The 22,890-nt window shown below is 40.8% G+C and overlaps 1 protein-coding gene across 1 annotated transcript; it reads right to left on the bottom strand.

Annotated features, from left to right (window-relative positions):
- Positions 1-310: 310 nt before the first annotated feature.
- Positions 311-22,586, bottom strand: LOC134935297 (carboxypeptidase A1-like). Its single transcript, XM_063930454.1, has 11 exons — positions 22,522-22,586; positions 18,523-18,604; positions 18,139-18,273; positions 10,493-10,597; positions 10,230-10,331; positions 9,899-9,997; positions 9,424-9,534; positions 9,182-9,272; positions 7,087-7,286; positions 6,527-6,611; positions 311-498 (listed from the first exon to the last, which is right to left on the bottom strand). Exons 1-11 carry the CDS (start codon positions 22,584-22,586, stop codon positions 311-313), a joined length of 1,263 nt encoding a protein of 420 aa, XP_063786524.1.
- Positions 22,587-22,890: the final 304 nt, after the last annotated feature.

The following is a 22,890-nucleotide window of genomic DNA, read 5'->3' as shown; positions in this document are numbered from 1 at the left end:
AGGCAGCCACATATTTAAAAGCCAATCCCGGGTATCCCGGGAATCCTGGGATTTGCCATTTTTCAATCCCGATACCCGGGATTGAAAAAATGGCCCAGGATTGGCTTCCCTAGCAGGAACATATGGGTCAAAAATTATGCATTTGTTGTAGAATTTGGAGTACATTTACCGCCATGTTACTACCAATTAACAGTCAGTTTCAGACATTTTTAAGTTTTATTAATTATATCATGTATTATATTTAACCACAAATAAAAATTATTTCATTCAGTCTAAATAAGCATCTGTATAATGTTTAACAGTTTATTGCTCAATAAGGGTTGTCACGCGTATGTTCAATAAGCTTAGTAAGGGCCAGCCAGGTCTCCTGAGCAGTAGGAATGATCTGATTGGCTGGCAAGGCGAACCCATAGCGTCCAGTGTCACGCAGCTCAAAGCTGAAAGAATACTTGATGCCCTGGTTGTAAGTCCAGTCAATGGTTCCACCACTCGCTTGGTCTGCAAGACAAAATGTGCAGTTGTTAATGATAACCAAAGCCTACCAGAGTAATTACAACTGTTTGTAAAAAAAAAAAAAGTTTATTGCTATACATATCTGCAGTGTATAGTTACAACCTGATTCTAAATCGGATGTAAATTGTCCCCAACTGTGTACTGCTGGGACAGACTGATTTACTACCTTATGCTATGCAGCTATCCTTGTATACCATCCAGTATGACCCATTCCATTAGGACAAATGCTCTGTTTCTGGACGTACAGAGGTGGGGCTGCAGCGCAGTCAAAATTCAAATAGGGGAGCCACACCAACTGCCACCCCAATCATTAAATTATGCTAGGCATACACTGTTAAATAAAATGCCTGTCAGAGCCACAGACCGTTTATCTTACAGCCTGACAGCCAGCAGATATCTCACAGTGTATGGCCACAGGATATCTGGTTTCCTCTCCTGGGGAGGAGACATTTCCCTGTTCCTCCGCTGTGAAGGAGCAGTCAAAATGAAGGTCGCTTAAACAGGACAGCTTGTGGCCACCTTGCAGCTCACGCATCAGACAGATGGATAATTTAGCTGGTCGCGGATTCACATTATGCGATTATTGGGCCTATCTGTTCTTACCAACGTTACGACGACCACATGGACAGCAAGTGCGATAAACTACAAAGGTAAAACACATGGCGGCCCATCGTTCTATGATTAGAATTGCACTACAAATGGGTTCTAGTGAACATCCAGTAGCATATAATTTTTGTGAGGCAGCCTCCACTACCATGTTATAGATCACATTCCTAGCTACAAAAGAGGGGCAACAGATTGCGTATGCTGGTGAAAGCAGAAAGACGCTGGATTTATCTGTTCTACACATTGGGCCTAATTCTGAGTTGATCGCAGCAGCAAATTTGTTAGCAGTTGGGCAAAACCATGTGCACTGCAGGAGGGGCAGATATAACATGTGCAGAGAACGTTAGATTTGGGTGGGGTGTATGCAAACTGAAATCTAAATTGCAGTGTAAAAATAAAGCAGCCAGTATTTACCCTGCACAGAAACAAAATAACCCACCCAAAACTAACTCTCTCTGCACATGTTACATCTCCCCCCCCCTCCCCCCCTGCAGTGCACATGGTTTTGCCCAATTGCTAACAAACTTGCTGCTGCGATCAACTCAGAATTACCCCCATTATCACCTATGGGACTCAGTGAGTCCCTGGGTCTGTCCTGCTTTTGATGAATTATGCTGTTTTTCCAGATTGAATATTCTCACTTATATTGTGTGATTTTGGTCAGCTTTAAGAATATATTTTGTGGCATCTTTATGACAATACGTGCTGCTGTTATTGCTATTCGGAGTGTTACAATATGCACTGTTCTTTGTTTGCATTACGTGTCTATTCATAGGGTGGGATGTACTAAATAGAAAATGTGGTAAACCCCCATATACCGCATTTTCCAAATGTACTAACAGCTGTCTGCCGGGACACCGCCAAGGAGGGGAATGCCAGCTTTTGCTGGCATTATCCCATAGAAGCCTATGGGCTTCTCTCCACAGCACTGGTGTGAGGGACCCAATCGGATCCCTCCCAGCATGCCCCATGGTCGCCCTGTCACTCTGCGCATCCAGGGCCCACCGGAGATTGTGAATAACAGCTCTTATCATGGGGACCAGGTTCGCCCCGAGTTTCGCAAACCTATACATGGGGCTCCTTGAGGAGCAACTGGTGTGGGGCAGCGAGCTCGGGGAGAACCTGGCTCTCTATGGTAGGTATATAGATGATTTATTTATGATTTGGACTGGGGATTTATCCACATTACACACTTTCACTGAAAATCTTAATAATAATCTATTTGGTCTTAGATTCACTTGTTCATTTAGTCCAATCACTATTAACTTTTTAGATATCACTCTGACTGTGCAAAATAACAAACTAGCCACACATACGTATGTTAAGCCAGTGGACCAAAATAGATACTTGCACTATGAGAGCTCACATCTAGAGGGATGGAAAAATAATATTCCCAAAAGTCAACTGGTAAGGTTGAAAAGGAACTGTTCGTCAAATGTCAAGTTCAAACAACAGGCGGATAAGATATTGAAGTCCTTCGAGGAACAAGGTTATCCCCATGAACTATTACAACAAGCATTAATAGAAGTAGATAAGATAGATAGGGGTCTATTACTAACTACAAAAAATAAGATAGTGGATAAAAAGGACGAACCCAGATCTATCAATTTTATCACTCAATACAACAGCCATGCAAGAGAAATAAGAAAAATTATAAAAAAGAATACCAATCTGCTATGCTTGGATGAGCTATTAAAAGAACAGGTGAATCCTTTGGGACAAGTAACCTTTAGAAAATCTGATAACTTGAAATCCAAGTTAGTACATAGCCATTTCAACAACCCAGTAGTATCCCAAGTTTCGGTAGAAACATGGCTTCCGCCAAAACCAGCTGGGTTCCATAAATGTGGAAGAAACGCATGCACTACATGCATGTACACTTCCAGAAAAAATGTTGAATTCAGCTCTTTTTCTACGAAGGAAACCTATCCAATAAAGAAATTTCTCAATTGCAATTCCACCTATGTGATCTATTTGATCACATGTGGCTGTGGAAAACAATACGTGGGACGCACAACACGTACTCTCCACGTAAGATTCTCTGAACACAGGAGAAATATCCTAAAAGGTCTGAGGACACACCCCCTCTCGCTCCATATATCACAGTGCCAAAAACAAAATATGAAAAAAGTGTCAATAACAGCAATAGAACAAGTAGGAATAACTAAACGTGGAGGAGATAGATTTAATCTATTATGCAAAAGAGAGGCATATTGGATCTATGTCCTAGGAACTTTAATACCAGGCGGTCTGAATGATACGGTTGAATTGAATAATATCTAATATAAATGAGACCATCCATCCATAGAATATTCTCATCAGTTCATAAATAGGATCAATGGTATAAATACAAATAAATAACAATAGCAATAGAAATTTAAACAATAATGATAATAGTATTAATAATAAATAAAAACTAAAACAAAAGAATAATAATAATAATAATAAAAATAAATAATAATAAATAAGGTGACACATGTATACATGTGTATATGACGTCTGCATGCATTTGTATGTTTGTATATATATATGTGTGTTCTGTACTATACATAAGGTATAGGTACTATGTGGTCCACCATATAAATCGGCAACTTTTCCGGTTTATTAACACCGGGATATAGTTATCGTTACTTCCAGATGTTGTAGGTTCTCTCCACGATTCATAGTCCCTTTGATCAGTCTAATATTCTCTCTTAATATCCTCTCTCCATATATATGAATATATCTACTCCCTCTGTCTGATAATAACAGGGATCTCTATGTTATTATCTTTGGGCAGTACTAATTGGCCCATAATGCCTATAATCCCCTGCTGATTGCATTAAATCCTCTCCCTCCAATTTGATTTTATATATATATATATTTATCAATCTAGCCCACTTGGATATAATGGGCTAATGAATATTTTCCTCTATATGCGAAACATCTGAGTGTTATATATAATAATGACTAGACTACGGCGTATGTTGATTTTAAATTAATAATATTTTAAATCATTAAGATATATAAAAATACTGACAAGTAGATGTTTGGTAATATGTATCTAGTGTGTGCACTAGTTATTATTTTGTTATTATTATTTTTTATTAATTTTATGCTATTACATATATATACGTTTTTTTTATATTGTATATGTTTATAAATATAAACTCCAACTCCGTATAAGCGAACCATGTTAAGATTAAGGGGAAATCCAGCGAACTATTATCTGTTTCCTTTGGTAACTAAGTAGCATATTTCTAAAGTACTTTAATATTGTATCAATGCAAACTAAATTGTCTCCGTACTTGAGACGGGAGATACGGACACATGATCAGCGATGCTCATTAACACATGAGAACCTGCTGACGTATGCGCTTCATTCACTCTTTTGGAAACGAGGCTTGGAATAGACTTACAATGCGTACGACGCCCCTATGAGCGGGAGACTGTCCGCTATTTAAACGCTGCACGGAGAGACGGTGATATATTTCTCTGAGGAAGCCGCTGAATAAGTGACAGGCGGAGAAACGCGTAAGAACTATTCACCATACCCGGTACCGGTTGTTCAAGCCTGCTTAAGCCTTTTTAACCTGCTCTGAATTGGACCCGTGTTTGGACACTCCGGATAAGACCCATGTCAACGGCCATTTATGCACCAGGAGTCGGGAGATACCAAAACATCGGACCACAAAGGTTAAATTTTAATCTCTAAGGCAAGTTGTATGCATTAGCTGCATGGACATTTTCATTGATCTCTGACAGCTCAATTTTAATACGCACTAATCCATCATTGCTTGCTTTGAACCGTGGAATCCACTGATAAATCTGCCTCAGTGGAAATTGTTAATACTACTAATTGCTGCTACTAATTGACTGGCTTCTACTAAATCATCTTAGCATTGCTGGAAGAGACTGTCAGGTTAGAGTGACTACACTCATGTGATGTGACTAATTACTTCACGGATTAAATTATCATCAAGGCTCTTCTAGATTGCATTGTACTAATTATGTTGATTATCCCATGCTTGCAGGTCTAATCGGTACTTAGGATTCTGGTATTTATATGTATAAATTGCTTTTAAACTACATTTAATAATAAAAAGTACACATATGTTTTAGATTAGCGCTGTTATTTTTGTTTGTTTGGTTGTTTCAGTTAGAGGGTAGTGTACTCTCCCTCTTTTTAACAGCTGCTATCTAAACCAAGAGTGTTCTTTCACACTAATTTATGCACACACGATCTATTTAGCAATTAGCGCCAAGCTGCTGTTTGTTTGTGGTCTTATCAGAAGAGCTGTTCTTCGCAATACCAATCGCATATGTTAGTGCATATGCGATTGGTATCCGTGCAAATGGCGGCAATGTCAATTAGTACAGTACATCCCGCCCATTGTACTGTATGTACTGTATCTTGTCTGCACTATTACTGCACTTTGCGATAATATACAAGGATGTAATACATATGTACAGATTGTATTGTACTCTTGGATTGCTTCCTGTTTTGTTTCTATGACAACTTCTAAGCATATCAATTTTGTTTTGTTACATCACGTGATGTTACCTCTGTGACGCCGTGTGACCAATGATGTCATCACGCATTACTGAGTGTCACGGACAGTGCAGGAGGGGATTTAATTTGTGGTTTGGGATCTGCACAGGATTGGATTAAAAGTATATTGTGTTACCAATACATTCAATCTAAAAGCAATGATAGTGTAATACCACCACAAAACCACTGGCTTCACCTAAGCAGGTATTAAGCAGTAATGCTAGGTTGGTGGTGCTCCCAGAAAATAGTTCAGGAAAAAACTATATCTCGAGGGGTTTTGCCCAAGGGCAAGAAGACTGTTTGGTCTATCTGGGGCACACTACAGATATGATGATGATGATGATGATAGGTAAAGATGCTATGTTTAAACTTAACTTTTATTCTTAAACATTTAAGAAGACAGGATGATCACACAAATTATGGGGTTAAAAAGTTATTAAATTGATTACTCAAAAAGTTCCTTTCTGTGTCTATCTGAAGTGTGCCCCAGATAGACCAAACAGTCTTCTAGCCCTTGTACAAAACCCCTCTGGGATTTAAGTTGGTAAATTCACTTTAAATGCATGTACCCTGATGAAAAATGTTTAAATAACATTGAAACGTTGGTTACCTATGCTGTTGGTTTATTTATTGCACTGAGCGCCACGGATTTTGGATATATCTATGTCGATATTTCTGTTGTTTCATTATTGAGGAGTGCTTCCTATGGAAAGTACTATATGAACTAACAATTATCTGGAAGAGCATGTTATGGGATAATCCAAACTTTTCTTATGTCTCAAATTTCCATTCTCAATCACTAGAGAATCCACCATTTTCAAACTAAACTTGTGCACAACTCGTTTTTATAACTTAGTATGTAGATGTAATACTCACAGATGGTGGTGTAGATATCTCCGTAAGTGTATGCTGTGCCATACAGTGAGGTCAATGCATTAACTGCAGTTCTTGACAAAGTATTCTAAAAACAAACAAAATATGGCAAAACATTTTAAAGACAGGAAATAAAATAGGAGATAAATAATTACATAATCATTTATTTAGCAGCAGAGTGATGCTAGTCAAAATGTTTGCAGAATTGTCTTACAACCCACAAATCTTGATTCTCAATGGGGAGTACACAGAGAGAGATGTGTCTAGCACAGAACGCTCAGCACACATCTCTCCGCCCACTCAGTACACAGAGCAATGTGTGCTGAGCGAGGGCGGGGGGGGGGGGGGGGGAGCCAGCGCTGAAGTTAGCAATGTAACTAGATTGTGCCTGCAGGACAATCTGGAACTGGCGATAGCGACGCCCGGGGCCACACAGCGTTATCGCTATGGGGCATACACGCGGAGAGATCCGTTCTTAATTTTTAAGCAGCATACATCTCTCTGTGTGTACCCCCCTTTACTATAAAACAACTATAAATAGATACTATATACAAAGAGCATACCAGTTCAGCATAGTCTCGGACACGAGTAGTGGTATATCCATAAGGGAAGAGGAGCATTTGGGAATAGCTGTGGATAGAAACAAATCCCTTGATGTTGCCATGGCTCTTCACATAGTCCACAATTGCCTTGACCTCCGACTCGGAATTGGCAGCGCGTCCTCTGTAGGTCTCAGTACAAGGATTTGAGCTAGATCCACCACCTGTAAATCGATGCATAATAGAGGTGTAACTAAAAGCATAGTTTTCCAAAATGTGGGGTGATTTATTTATTTATTTGTTTATTTTAATCTGTGATGTTCTATTTATCAATATCATGAGCAATGAATACGTACTTGCCTACTTCTTTTCTCTCTTCTTTGGGAGAAGCTCAGAGAGTAGACGCAGCATGCAACTTCGGGGAGTGGGGCCGAACTGTTATTAGGCCTCGCAACAGATGGGGAAATGCCCATGATTTGCGGGTCTGCAGGTATGGGTCAGGGCTAAATGACACATTTATGTAGCCCTGCCCCCTTCCCAATGTTGCTGCATTTGCTGTGCATTTATCTTCCTCCTGCTTGCTTCGCTAGGAAGCGATGGGATGTGGAAGAGCCAACTACCCTTCCAGGGCTGTGGGGGACTACCCCAAAAATTGACAGTCTCCCACAGCTTCTGGGAGGTCAGGCAAGTATGTGGTGGATGTGTATTTATATATTACTTGCCTGGCCAACCCATGGCTCTCCAGCTTTAGTGAAACACAGTTCTACCATTCTCTAATAGCAAAACTGTAACAAGGCATGCTGGGACTTGCAGTTTTACAACAGTTGCAGAGCCAAAGGTTAGTCAGGCCTGTTTACACAATGTACAGATATTTGATATTACAATTATACAACATTTTCAAGAACTCTGATAAGTTAGCTACTGTACACAAGATACTGAAAATGTTTTAAATCAGTTTATAAAAAAAAAACATCAATCACTATTTTCTCAAACTAAATGGAAAATAAGGTATTGGCAAGGGTATTGCTACCATAAGTGCAGGTGGTACAGCTACTCTGGGGCCCGGAGCTGAGAGGGGCTACCTTCCCTGTCACAGTTACATATGTTATATACATTTTCCACCATTGGTAGATACATAGGGACCCTTACAAACTTTTGCCTTGGGGCCTGCAATATTTCTAGTTATGCCCCTGGACTTGCTCACTGTAATGTGGTATAATATGAACTGGAGGGCATTATAATGTTACATAATATGAACTGGGACACATTAATGTGGCCCATTATGAAGTGGAGACAGTATAGGGTTGCATAATATAAACTGGGGGCACAGTAATGTGGCATAACATAAAGTGGAGACACTATAGTGTGGCATAATATAAACTGGGGGAACTGTAATGTGGCACAATATGAAGTGGAGACATTATAGTGTGACATACAGTAATATAAACTGGGGCACTGCAATGTAGCATAATATGAAGTGGAGACAGTATAGGATTGCATAAAGTAATATAAACTGGGGGCACAGTAATGTGGCATAACATAAAGTGGATACACTATAGTGTGGCATAATATAAACTGGGGGCACTGTAATGTGGCATAATATGAAGTGGAGACACTATAGTGTGACATACAGTAATATAAACTGGGGCACTGCAATGTAGCATAATATGAAGTGGAGGCATAAAAGTGTGGTATAATATAAACTGGGGCTACAGTAATGTGGCATAAAGTGAAATTAAGGCACTACAGTGTGGCATTGTATAAACTGGGGGCACTGTAATGTGGCATTATATGTAATGGAGGTCTTTATAATTTTATAGAATATGAACTGGGGACACCGTATGTCACAGTGTGACTATGTGGTACTGTGTTATATAATGTGTACTGGCAGCGCTACAATGTGACATAATGTGAACTGGGGTACTGCTATGGGGCAAAACATTGAGTAGGGCACTATTATGGGGCATGAAATGAAAAACTGCTGCAGAGAGGTGTCTCTCTAGAATCATCGGGACAGGGGCTGCTTCAGAATGCCGTCTATGGGACCCACACAGTTCTGGCTACGCCCCTAGGTACTGGCACAACCAAAAATGTATAAAATTAGTTCCAGTATTGTTACCTCCAAAGCCAGCATCCCAGTTCCTGTTGGGGTCAGTTCCAATGCAAGTGGATCCAGCATTGGGGGATCTGGTTTTACGCCACATACGGTTCTGTAATGTTTTATATGTATTACTTTGTGGGAGTGCTTAGATTCAGCAAAAAATAATCAGTTTAATTATTCCATTGAAAACAGCAGCAAAATAAGGAAACATGAAAAAAACTCAACAGTAATGATATCATAACAGGAATAAAAATATATACCGAGGTTTGGGAGAAAACGTAGCCATCAGGGTTGGTCACAATTTCCAAGAGGATATCCAGTTTGTTCAGGGTGGCAGTGAGAGAAGCGTCACGTCCATAGTCTGTAACAATCTGCACAAAAGAAGATAAACACAAATAAATTTCCAGTTTGTTATTATACTATTATACATGTTGGGATGTTTCCTCTTTAAAAATTATTCCATCTTACTTTCCACTAATGGTAATTTAATTTGTAGACTATATACTTAGAGTAATTATTGATCCCAAATGAACTTACATTTTTTGTCCAACTGTGTATTTATTTATTTAAACGTCCGTGAAATGAGAATAGGTTTGTTTCTTGTTATTTTATAAAAGTATAGCATTGGGCCGATTGAGGCATTATGTCACCAAGAAGAAATGTCTAGTTTGGCTGATTAAAGTATACAGTACTTATCCATAAGTATACTCTGGAATTGTAAATTGTGATGAGTACCTTTTTAGCAAACCAGATTCCACTAGCCTGAGTCACCCACTCACGAGAATGGATTCCGGTATCAATCCAGAAAGCTGGGCGATTGGCTCCAGTACTGAACTAGAAGACAAAAGTAGTCACAGACATGTAACTTTATAGCATAACTGAAAACTGTATTCTAACAATTGAAATATTAGAATAGGAAGAATCTATTGGATAAATACATACAGTATTGACACTTTCTGGAGCAAGTACAGCAATATAATCATAAAAATATATAAACAAAACCAGAGGTAGAGAATATAGAAAGAAAAGGCAAAGTGGACGACACTTTAGACCGTATTCATCTTACCTTCAGAACATTCAGTGGGCGACCTTCATAACTTCTGCCAATCTGAATTTTGCTCACCAAGCCAGGGTTCTCAGCCACCAAATTGTCGATAAAGTTGTTAATCTGTGAACACATGAGTTATGAGCGATACACTGTTCTCTAAAGTCATTCACATTACACCTAGTGCCTCTAGAGTGACTTACGGATACTGTGTGCTATGCTCTATGGAATGCAAAGGTCTCAGATGTTTTACTTTGAAAGCACCATTAGGTTTAATGATTTACCTCATCAAAAGTATGGTATGTGGCATAGTTAAAGGTGTCGGTGGAACGGGCATTTTCCATGGCACGACCAATTCTCATGTCTCTCTTCTCTTCATCCAACAAGGACTGTTATGAGGTAAGTAGATAATACACATCAGTGATAATAATTAGCAACATAAAACAAGCCATGAATTTCAGGCATAAATGTTAACGCACCAACATCTTTTTTCATAATGTATTAAAAAAAAAAAGCTGCATCAACTCTGGAAGGGAAGAGAGGCATCAATGAAATTACTAAACAAGAAAGGAAAAACCAAATGTATTACACAATAGGAAATTTCCAGGTCCAGAAGGCTTGAGAGCTGAATACTAGAAAATTATTAATGCTTTCTATTCCTGTTACCCAGGGGCGTTTCAACAGAGGAGGGGGCCGTGTGCACTTCCAGGTGGGCTCCCTCCTATGCACGGCACAGTAGTCTCCGGCATTTGTCAGAGTATACTGCGCATGTGCAGATCTCCGGAAACATGACGTCTGCAATGTTCTAGAGACCAATTTAACTACAGGTGGCCATCTTGGCTGCGATTTTCACCGTGATTTTAAATCCCGACACTGGACTCCGGAAAGTAAGTATTCAAATTTGGGTGCAGTGTGGGCCCTTCCCTGGACCAAGGGGCCCGTGTGCACCACACACATTGCACCCATTATAGAAATGCCAATTATGTTACCCTTTCTCTCTGGCAGCACTTTTTCATTCTATACTAGAATGAATGTAACTAAGCACCAAAATGTTTTAATCCAGCTGGAACCATAGTGCTTCCAAAACAAACTAGAAATCTAAAGTTGGTACAACCATACTCTGTAGACCAATCTCACTAAAGGTCGCCATTCTGTGCCCAATGGGCCTAATTTAGAAGTGGTTGTTCTTGCTATTGCTATCTTTTGCTGTTTGCACTTGCCATTATATGCTAATATAGGCTGAAGCTAACCTGAACATAGATACGCCCACTGCTGTTGCATCATTTCCGTTTGACGGTGTATAATTGCTGATACATTGGTACCACTGTCACAAATCGGAACGTGTTGCAGAGTCTGAGTGCCTCTGAAGACGCACAGGCTGAGCTGCTCTCCAGGGACGTAGATGGCTCTCCAGTCACGAGTAAGATCGCAACTGATAATTTATGCACGTCCAGAAACCGCTGTCTACATGGCCGACCACTCCCCGTTACCACCCCCAAATGTTGTCACTCACTTTGCAACTAATACCTTGGTGAGACCGCCATCACAATTTAATCGCTGCGCATACACACTACGGCTCAAATGCACCCGCAGTGAGAAAACATCTGCCTATTTGTGTACAATAGCTGCTTTGCAACTGGATCTGAATTAGGCCGAATAGGGCTATAACCATCGACACTTGCACTAGCTCCATGCTAGGTGCAGAAGAGCTGGGAGCAGAGTGATAGAGCTTACGTGCAATCAGACCTTATGCTGTCATGCTGCAGTCTGCTTCAGGTCCCTCGTGGATTATGCACATGTGCGGCTGTCGGCTAACACTATTACCAGATGACATTAGCTGCCAGAGGCAAGCCCGTAATAATTAAGGTTGGGAATGTTTTCTGGTTGGAAACAGAGGGATAACCCTGATATCTGTCTGGGTTCCTCCACAGTAAATGCTGGAGATACTTAACAATTGCAGGTACCTCCTCCGAAAAATTTATGTTTTCCATGTTTATCCTGTAAATTTTCTTTAACAAATATGCCCCTAAGAATCTTAATCAAGTTTTCTAAAAAAAATGTGACTCAATAAGCGTCCAAGAACAACACAGCTTATTTAGAAGAACTAGTTTCATGCTGAGGTGATAAACTATTAAATATATTAAATAATATAACTTAGCAGCATATTACATGTATGGATTGGATAAATAATAAAATTATATATACTTCATACTAGTTAGAACATCGGCATCCAAACGATAAGCTACAACACCTGCTGAAATCCGGCCTCAAGGTCTACCTGGGCACCCGCTGTTAGAAACAGCTACATTTGCATACTAATCAGACGGACAGCCGCTGAGGAGGATTGATCTCCTATTCCCATTATTTATAGTAATTTCAGACTGCATATTGGCTCTTTGGTCAGCAATGCAGGACTCCACCGCAAGCACACTGCCTCTATAGCATCCTGATCTTAGGTAAACACATGTATTTACGGGTATGCGGTTAACATACCGCTCGTCGGGATTCCAGCTGTCTCAATACCACGCCAGGATCCCAACGGGGGTACTATACCGCCTCCGGAATACCAGCGAGGTAGGTGATTCCCCCTCTGTGGGTGTCCACGATACCCATAAAGGGAGAATAGAACCTTTGTTTCGCTCGCCCCCCTGCCGGCATTCTAGCGCCCGGGATGCCGATGTCGATATACCGACATTCGGCATCGCGAGCAGCAGGATCACATGCTGATCTCTATTTACATGTATTGTGCATATTTTATTTGAGACACTGCTATATAGCATATTTTACATTTGAGACACAGAAGTGTGACTTGAAAAGTAGAGAATAGCAGAGTGTTTTATGAGTTGGGAGCATTATTGTGTGGCATATTACCATTTGGGGACATTGCTGTGGCATATCAATTGGGAGCACTATGGTGTGGCATATTATCAAGTTGATCCATTACTGTGTGTCATATACATATGGGGGTGTAACTGTGTTCCATAATTGGGGCATATGGTGTGGCATATTATCAATTGGGAGCATTACTGTGTGCCATCTTACCAATTGGGACATTGTGTCAGGAATGTGTGGCATATTGCAAATCTAAAATCATTAAAACACATTTATTTCAAGATATTTTTCATTAGTTATAGTGCTTCTTAGATAAAATGTCTGAATACATCATTTTCTTAATAAGGCACGCCAAGAAAAAAGTTTGGGTGCCTCTGTCTTGAGAACAAGCTTTCAGACCTGACCACATATATGGGATTGAGACTGATGCATTATACATTCATTTCAGAGCCGGATTTAGAACTCATGGGGCCCTAGGTAAGATACCGGTTTGGGCCCCCCTCCTTCAACAATCCATAGCACTATACTTTTATTCCTGCTTGCGAGTGGCATCACAAATGTTTCTAGTTAACCTCTTGCGCTATTGAATTAAAGGTAACATGACTTGAAGACACTTAATTAATGATTGAAATAGATTTAATATCCATAAAATAAATTACAAACATAAAAATAAATAGTTAAGTATGCGCATACACATAAAAAGATAAATACTAAACTTTACTAATGAGCATAAGAGGTGGATCATATAATTAATTGTGACCATGTATAGCTAATCAGTATTCATACGTTGACAGTGTCCTTTAGTTGGTATTTTCAATATGGAACAGTCCCATTAGTTGTGCTCATAAAAATGAGTTTAGATGTGTACCAAGTGGGTAAAACCGAACCACTATATCAGTTGTAAATGGTCCTTTTATATATGGAGAAAATCTCCAAACAGCACGGAGAGAATAACTGTCACCTGGGGTTTGGTGCACAGCAAGCACCTATGTGGAACTCCCAGTTACCACTGTCCGTGGATGGTGTGCTCCGTCTTCTGCTGTGTCAGGTTATCACACACACACACCTTACTTCGCATTAGGGGATGGAGGTCGTGTCCGGCTCCCGGAGCTTTGCGCACTGCAGGCGCTGATTAGATGATTCCGCTCCCGTCTTTAAGCCGCCGCATATAGCGTCCTCCCGTCTCCCGTTTATCGATCTCAGGCAGTATTGTGCATCAATAGGACCTACTGTCAATTGTCCGTTTAGGTCACACAGGGCTCCTTCTCTGACGCGTTTCGCTTCTAATTGAAGCTTCCTCATAGAGTAATGACTTTTAGACAATAGAGCCCTTTTTATATATAACAGCCTCTTATTCAATTGGTGTAAGGATCCACCTCCTGATCCACCTCTTCGCTCACCTATTCCTTAATTAAAACATTCACATTAACCTTTCATCTGCCCGTCTGTCTATAAACACATCTTTTAAATAGCAGGATAATAAGTGTATAGTTACATAAATATTATCTCTAAGTATAATGGAGTACCCCGTTTTGTGTTCATTAATTCATCATAAACCATAATCATGGTGGTAAAGAATATATATATATAGGGAAATAATATCTATATATATAAATAAAAAATAAATAATAAAAAATATAAAAAATATATATATATATGGGGGTCATAGACCACTCGGGAATCGAACTGAGTACTCTAGCTATGGTAAACCAAGACTCTACCTCCAGGCTATGTAGCTACTTAATAAAATGTTACATTTTTATACATATACAGAGATGATAATAGATCTATTATCATCTCTGTATATGTATAAAAATGTAACATTTTATTAAGTAGCTACATAGCCTGGAGGTAGAGTCTTGGTTTACCATAGCTAGAGTACTCAGTTCGATTCCCGAGTGGTCTATGACCCCCATATATATATATATTTTTTATATTTTTTATTATTTATTTTTTATTTATATATATAGATATTATTTCCCTATATATATATATTCTTTACCACCATGATTATGGTTTATGATGAATTAATGAACACAAAACGGGGTACTCCATTATACTTAGAGATAATATTTATGTAACTATACACTTATTATCCTGCTATTTAAAAGATGTGTTTATAGACAGACGGGCAGATGAAAGGTTAATGTGAATGTTTTAATTAAGGAATAGGTGAGCGAAGAGGTGGATCAGGAGGTGGATCTTAGACAGGTGTTACTATTTTTGATGGATGATTACACCAATTGAATAAGAGGCTGTTATATATAAAAAGGGCTCTATTGTCTAAAAGTCATTACTCTATGAGGAAGCTTCAATTAGAAGCGAAACGCGTCAGAGAAGGAGCCCTGTGTGACCTAAACGGACAATTGACAGTAGGTCCTATTGATGCACAATACTGCCTGAGATCGATAAACGGGAGACGGGAGGACGCTATATGCGGCGGCTTAAAGACGGGAGCGGAATCATCTAATCAGCGCCTGCAGTGCGCAAAGCTCCGGGAGCCGGACACGACCTCCATCCCCTAATGCGAAGTAAGGTGTGTGTGTGTGATAACCTGACACAGCAGAAGACGGAGCACACCATCCACGGACAGTGGTAACTGGGAGTTCCACATAGGTGCTTGCTGTGCACCAAACCCCAGGTGACAGTTATTCTCTCCGTGCTGTTTGGAGATTTTCTCCATATATAAAAGGACCATTTACAACTGATATAGTGGTTCGGTTTTACCCACTTGGTACACATCTAAACTCATTTTTATGAGCACAACTAATGGGACTGTTCCATATTGAAAATACCAACTAAAGGACACTGTCAACGTATGAATACTGATTAGCTATACATGGTCACAATTAATTATATGATCCACCTCTTATGCTCATTAGTAAAGTTTAGTATTTATCTTTTTATGTGTATGCGCATACTTAACTATTTATTTTTATGTTTGTAATTTATTTTATGGATATTAAATCTATTTCAATCATTAATTAAGTGTCTTCAAGTCATGTTACCTTTAATTCAATAGCGCAAGAGGTTAACTAGAACTATTTTTTCTACACCTGGTTTCAATCAGGTGTGATTGTGTTGGCCATTTCCACAGGCCAATGTCACCTTGTTTGCGGCTATTTAAATTATATGAGCTGTAAGAGAATTATCCATTCATTTATAAAATATTTATAACTGTTGATAGCGCCTGACATCAGTACTAATATTTAGGGCATCACAAATGTACCTTGGTGCATATGTAGTGCGATCGCGGTATGTGCGCAGACTACCAATAATCACTCAGTTGCATAAACATCTGCATTTCGTACAAATCTGAATCAGGCCCTAGGTCTTTTGGCAGTAGATCTGAAAACTGTGTCACATTTATAAGTAAACCAACTGCTCACATACAGTGGATGAATCCATTTTGTGTCTCCAAACATTTCTCATCGTATCACAGAACATCGCTTAAAAATATTGTCACTAGTCATTATAAGTCAATAGGCGCACTCTCAGGATTATTGATTCAGGACCTTGTATTTCTTGGACTGGACAGGATCTAGATGTATAGATGACTGTGTAAAGGAGACACTGCAATTCCACCTTACACAGCAGTTGACAACTGTATACTCTGGGCCTGGGCATGAATCTACACAAAGATATTTAGATCTGTATATCCAGGACGCATATTACCCCTATCCTAATCCTGACCCTAACCCAAACCTTACCCCAAACCTTACCCTAACCATAACCCCAATATCCTAACCCCAAACCCAATCCATTAAACCCTACACAACCCTAATAGCCTATCCCTAGCCCAAACCCCTAAACTAACCCTAATACCATAACTCAAACCTCTTAATTAACTCTAATACCCTAACCCTAAGTTTTTCCCTCTTAATTAGTACTATAAAGGTGGATAGACCTCTCTCCATTGCTCCTTGCATACAACACACAATTCTGAGCTGGAAGAGTGCTGCGAGGTGGCATCTGCAGTGGGGGCTGTGGTGTGGACACAAAGAGCTGGTGGCGTAGTGAGTTAGGGTACATACATACAGATGTAGTCATGCTTATCTTTGATGCAATGCAGCATGCTGCAACACGGCTTGCTACATGGCATGTTGGAATGCAACTATTCGCAGTCGGCAGTCGCTCCATTAGTTCCTAATGGAATTAATTAAGCGATCCCTGGCTGCGAATAGTTACAGCCTGGCACGTCATGCAGCATGCCGAATCACTGTAAGATGAGCATGGCTTCATCTGTACACAGTAATGTTCCTGTTTGTGCCCTGCTTAGAGCCTATGACATATAACGATGGTGATGACTACAGTATGGTGGGCTTATCTCTCCCGGGCAGTGTGGCACATGGCTTTCATTTGCATTTCCACCCTGCTAAATATGGGTGCCTGCCTAATATAACAGTGACATTACTGGGGTGTCAGAGTAATTTCACAAGCTAAACACTGACTACCCAACTACCCTACGATTGATAGATGTCGGTATAAGTATACAGGGAGACAGCCGCACTCCACCGCTTTGTTTTTCAAGAAGACTATAGGATTTATTTTTTATGGTACGTGGGAAGTGGACAGGACTGCCTTACATTACACGTATATTACAAGTAATTAACATTCACAGTGAAGACAATGGGACTCTCTGGAACGTTTTAGGACAGGACAGATTTCTTCGTGGGGCCTGACCAAGGGCCCCTTGGGACCCACGGGGCCCTTGACGTGTGCCAAGGTTGCCTTGTGGGATATCCGGCCTGATTCATTGCCAAACATATTTTAAAAAGTCATGGATATTTTTCCTTGGATAGTGAGCTGCAAAGTCAAACTCTTCACAGTTCATCAACCTTTTTGATATATCTGTATTCGTAGACTTAGATACCACCAAGAATGTTATGGCAAAATGGAAAGAATCTGTCCTAAATGTAGATTTAAAAATCATTTTACAAGACAATATAAAAATGGACAAACCAGCAGTTTCTAGTGTGGATTGAGAAAAAAAACGTTAAAATTCTTTGTATAGTCTATATTAGTAAATTCCATTCCCTTAAATAATATTTTTTAAAACAGAGTTATAACATTATACATGATAGAGAGCGTAATTCACCTGCAGGTCATGGATCATGATGCTGTACTGGATGTTGTTGGACTCCAGATAGATTTTTACATCCTGAAGAGTGAAGAATGGCACACGGATATCAATGAATCTATTGGGTTTTGAGGGTTCCTGCCAGAAATCGAGCTGTAAAACATAAAACAGATTATAAGTCCATTAATTCTGAAGAAATAACAAATGAGAAACCAACATTTCATCATTTATTCTGAAAAAGCTACATATTTGCTATAGTCTTACATATTTACATCATAGCGATTTTTTTTTCAGATTTGCAAATTCATATTGTGTCTCAGTAAATTTACAATTATGCAATTAAAATTAAAGGTATATAAAAATTATAGCTGGATAACAGTATTGTAGCCTGTGTCATGTTACCTGCAGGTCCTCAAAGTTTTCCAGTTCCCACACCAGGTTCACCTGCTCCTCATTAGCTGGGAGAATTCGCAGGACCTGTTGTCTGTAGAAGCATTGGGGATTATTGTACAGTAAATGACCAGTTCATAGTAAGATCAACTCTATGCAAGAGACAAGTTCTAGATTCATAACCTGCCACTGCTGCCGATTGAATAAATGCAGTGAGCATGCGCACGGAATCTATTCTCATTAAGGGGAGAGCTTGGGGGAAGCCCAGCACTCTGTAAGTGCTGCACTCCCCCAATGATGACGTGCACAGGCTGGCACCTGTGCACGTCACTATTGGTGATGCAAACGACTGAGCACGTCCCCAATGGTGACGCCGGCGAGGCTGTGCCCCCCTCCCCAGCTGCCCGCGCACCCTTTTCAAATGCTTACTGCCCCCGCACCTCTGCGCCCAGCCTTGCCCACTACCTAGCAGAAACACAATAGATAGATAGATAGATAGATAGATAGATAGATAGATAGATAGATATGAGACAGATAGATTTACACAACATTCTTGTAGTTCCTGTAAATTGTGCTTGCATCTATTTGTTGGGAGGAATTAGTTTTGTCACATTTGCACATTTGGGGGAGAACTGACTGTGATTATCAGTTACACTTGCAGCGGCGCTGATAACACTCTCAGACAATGTATCTTTCTGTATCTTTCCATATAACATATGGAAAGGTATATTTGAGGATTGATAAGTCTTTCTTAGCTCAAGTTCAGAACATGGGACCGCCTGGGCTAGCAGTTTTACTATTCATATGGACATCTAATGGGAATAGTAACCTGTGGCTAGAGAAGCAAGTCTGCGAGGGTACACGTTTTAATGTTCGGAACAAGTTTAGTGATGATTTAAAGCAGTTTAGCTATACTAACCCAAGTTGCCCCATGTTCTGAACTTGAACTGGCTTTCTCTGTCCCTGGACGGGAGATTTGTTGAATACCATTACTTCTGCTATGAGGCAATGAACAAGCATTGACCACATTTCAGATTCTTACTTTGCCTTTCTGACACCATTAGAAGATGCAATGCATCGCCTGTGCTTAGACAGCGAATGCAGCTAATGAATTGTGTTATGCAGCTGTGCAGAGATCATTGGGCAGGTAATGCTGCTGAGCAGTTACAGACAGAGGCATCACCACACTTGATATCCCAATGTGCCGGGAACGTGCTTGCGGCAAATGGGGCATGGTCATAAATTAAGGGGGTGTGGTCTCATGGGACAGTCACTCCTGGGGCGGGTTCACAGCACAAGGGGGCATGGTCATACATAAAGCGGGTATGGCCTCTCAGGATGGTCACTCTGGGTACGTGCATGCTTGGCTGTACTGGGCTGCCCCCGAAAACTGTCTCCTACCACTGTCGGCTCTTCTTCTATGACAGGAGCCGGGTGCTGTAGCAGTCTTTCACACTGCAGCACCTGGCTCTTGTCACTGCGGAGGATCCAACATTTTGGTGTCACCCCTTCCGGGTGCGGGCCGCACTCCCCGCACCTGCCATGTGATGCCACTGGTTACACAGCTAGGCTGGTTAGCAGACTAATTTACAGCAGTCACCATGACAGAGGGCAGAGGAGGTGAGCGGAAGCCAGAGCGGTTCCTCCTTCTTGCTGTCGTGTAGGGTGGTTACTTCTGGGTCCCATCAGTAGAGGGGACGTGGCCAACGTGCATCGTCTGGCCATTTGTGCCGGGCTGAGTGACATATTATTTACATTGATTTAAATGTAGATTACAGGCAAATCCTGTTCCACAACAAAGTAATCCTACAGCAGGGGTATTCAACAGCTGCTGTGGAACTACACATCCCAGCATTCCCTGCCACAGTTTTGCTATTAGGCAGGGCCAGTTCTAGACCTTGTGGCGCCCAGGGCGAAAGTTTCCTTTGGTGCCCCCCCAATAGGCAAAACAGGGTTAGTGCGCGCCGTAGCCGCGCTTCCAAAAAATAGGGGCATGGCTTCATAGGGAAGCGGCGTGGCCACACTTATGCACCCTGTAGTTGTGCCCCTGTAGCTGTGCCCCCAGTAGAGTTGTGCCCCATGTAGCTGTGCCCCCAGTAGATTTGCCCCCTGTAGTTTTGCCCCCTGCAGCTGTGCCTTCAGTAGTTGTGCCCCCTGTAGTTTTGCCCCCAGTAGCTGTGTCCTCATTAGATTTGCCCCCTATAGCTGTGCACTCAATAGCTGTGCCCCTAGTAGCGGCGCTTACAAAAAAAAAAAGTAATTAAAAAAAAAAATACTCACCAGCCCCGCCCCTGCTTCCCGACCGCTGCTGCTGTCCTCCATCTCCGGACGTCATGACGTTTCTCTCATAGCGCCGCACACTGCGCAGACACTAGAGGTCCATTAATAACATCTGCGGCCGCTCCCACAATGACATGTGGTGCGCGATGACGTCAGGCACACCGCACGGCACCAGTGGTAAGGCGGTAAGGCGGCAGCGCCCTCAGGACAGCGGCGACCCGGGCAAGAAGCTACTGCTATTGGGGCATGCTACAAATGTGGCAGGGCATGTTGGGATGTGTAGATTCACAGCTGCTGCAGGGCCGCATATTAAATACTCCTGCCCTACAATACTTGCATGGAAACTATACTTGTACTTTAGTTAGTACATACATTTCCTTTAATTAAGCAAGTTGTTTCTCTCTTGTAATTATACCAACCATTAGGACTAGCAGACATTGGCCCAGATTTTTCAAGCCTTGGAGAGTGATAAATAACCCGGTGATAAAGTACCAGGCAATCAGCTCCTAACTGTGTTTGAAAAATGACAGTTAGGAGCTGGTTGGCTGGTACTTTATCACCGTGCTATTTATCACTCTCCAAGGCTTGATAAATCTGGGCCATTATATTACATGATTCCTCAGATGGATTTCCATGTAGTGAACTAGCCATGAACTTAGGTCCAGATTTATCAAGCATTGGAGAGTGATAAATAGCACGGTGATAAAGTACCAGCCAACCAGCTCCTGTCATTTTTCAAACACAGCCTGTAACATGTCAGTTAAGAGTTGATTGCCTGGTACGTTATCACCGGGCTATTTATCACTCACCGAGGATTGATAAATGGTCCCCTTAGTTAGGTTAGGTCTTGCACAGTATAGTTATACAGAGGTCAGATATTAGAATATATGAATGGGAATAGCTATGTGATTGGGAGGACAATTTAGGCAAGGGCAGCATGGTTGCGATTTACAGTAATGTCACCCTGCCCACGTGTCACCAGTATACTGTAACAACATGTCAAACGGTGTTTTAACTCTATAAAGTATGTGAAAAATACAAAGAATTTTGTATTATTCTAATAATTTTTGTAGTCAAAATTCTAGAGTAAAAAGTCTAGGACTGGTGATGCAGTGCCTCACCCGCCTACCTTGTCAGCATATCTCTGATCAACACTCACCAAATATCCAGCAGTATATACTGCTGCACCTGTATATAATGCCCACATGAACCCTTTGGCTCATATATTGTGTGTAAATCTGGCTCTGGTACTAGATAGTGCCACCTCATGTCCTCATGTTACCTCACCGCATATCTCTGGTGGATGGGAAGATGGCATTGCCTCGTTATCATATCTTCATTAAGGCATTGTTTGTGTTAACTTAAGTATATTGGGTTAATGTTCAGATGATGATATACTATCTCTCTCTCTCTCTCTCTCTCTCTCTCTATATATATATATATATAGCTATATGTATGCGTACCATACTATCTGTAATGAATTTACGGGCTCTGTAGCTTGCTGACTTCAACCCTGCATTTCCAATGGTTTTAATCAGCCACAGAACCTGTGTATTCCATGAGCGCCCAAGATTAAAGGGAGAGTATGGTGAACCTATCTATATGGACAATGCAGTCTGCCACCTATGTTGTTAAAACATTACATTTTATATAGAGAGTATTTGTAGAAATATTTTCCAATTGATATAAAGAAGTAAACAGAGAGCTTCCCCATAAAGATTATGTGCTTACCCTGTGAAATTCTCCAGACTGGTGACCGCTGCCACCAAGGCAAGCAATGCCAATACACCCTTCATCTTGGAATTGCAAGTTTTGAACATATAAGACAGTGTATATATACTGTTCTGTGTACAATGAGTGCACAACGCAACACAGTGAGTGGGCAGTGCCTCAGGTACACCTGTCTTTCTTCTCATATACAGTATACCTGTATAACATGGCGGGAACACACCAGCTGCTAGCCAGGTTACTATATTTATATGTTGAATTTTATCAGCAAAAATCTTTCCTTGCTATTGTAATGCTATGCAATACTATGGAGCAGTACCATAACGTAAGACGGTACTGTAATTGCATGTTATTCAAGGTAGCTAATGACAT

Source organism: Pseudophryne corroboree, chromosome 6 (genome assembly GCF_028390025.1).
Source record: "Pseudophryne corroboree isolate aPseCor3 chromosome 6, aPseCor3.hap2, whole genome shotgun sequence".
Classification (NCBI taxonomy): domain Eukaryota; kingdom Metazoa; phylum Chordata; class Amphibia; order Anura; family Myobatrachidae; genus Pseudophryne; species Pseudophryne corroboree.
This window is presented reverse-complemented; position numbering and strand designations above follow the sequence as displayed.

Bases quoted from the DNA above. Each gene is read 5' to 3' on its own strand.
- LOC134935297 (XM_063930454.1), bottom strand. From the start codon at position 22,586: ATGAAGGGTGTATTGGCATTGCTTGCCTTGGTGGCAGCGGTCACCAGT. The intron at 9,535-9,898 runs GTACTCATCACA...TCTTTTGTGCAG, and splicing joins GAATCTGGTTTGCTAAAAAG to ATTGTTACAGACTATGGACG. The intron at 7,287-9,181 runs GTAACAATACTG...ATCGATTTACAG, and splicing joins CTGGGATGCTGGCTTTGGAG to GTGGTGGATCTAGCTCAAAT.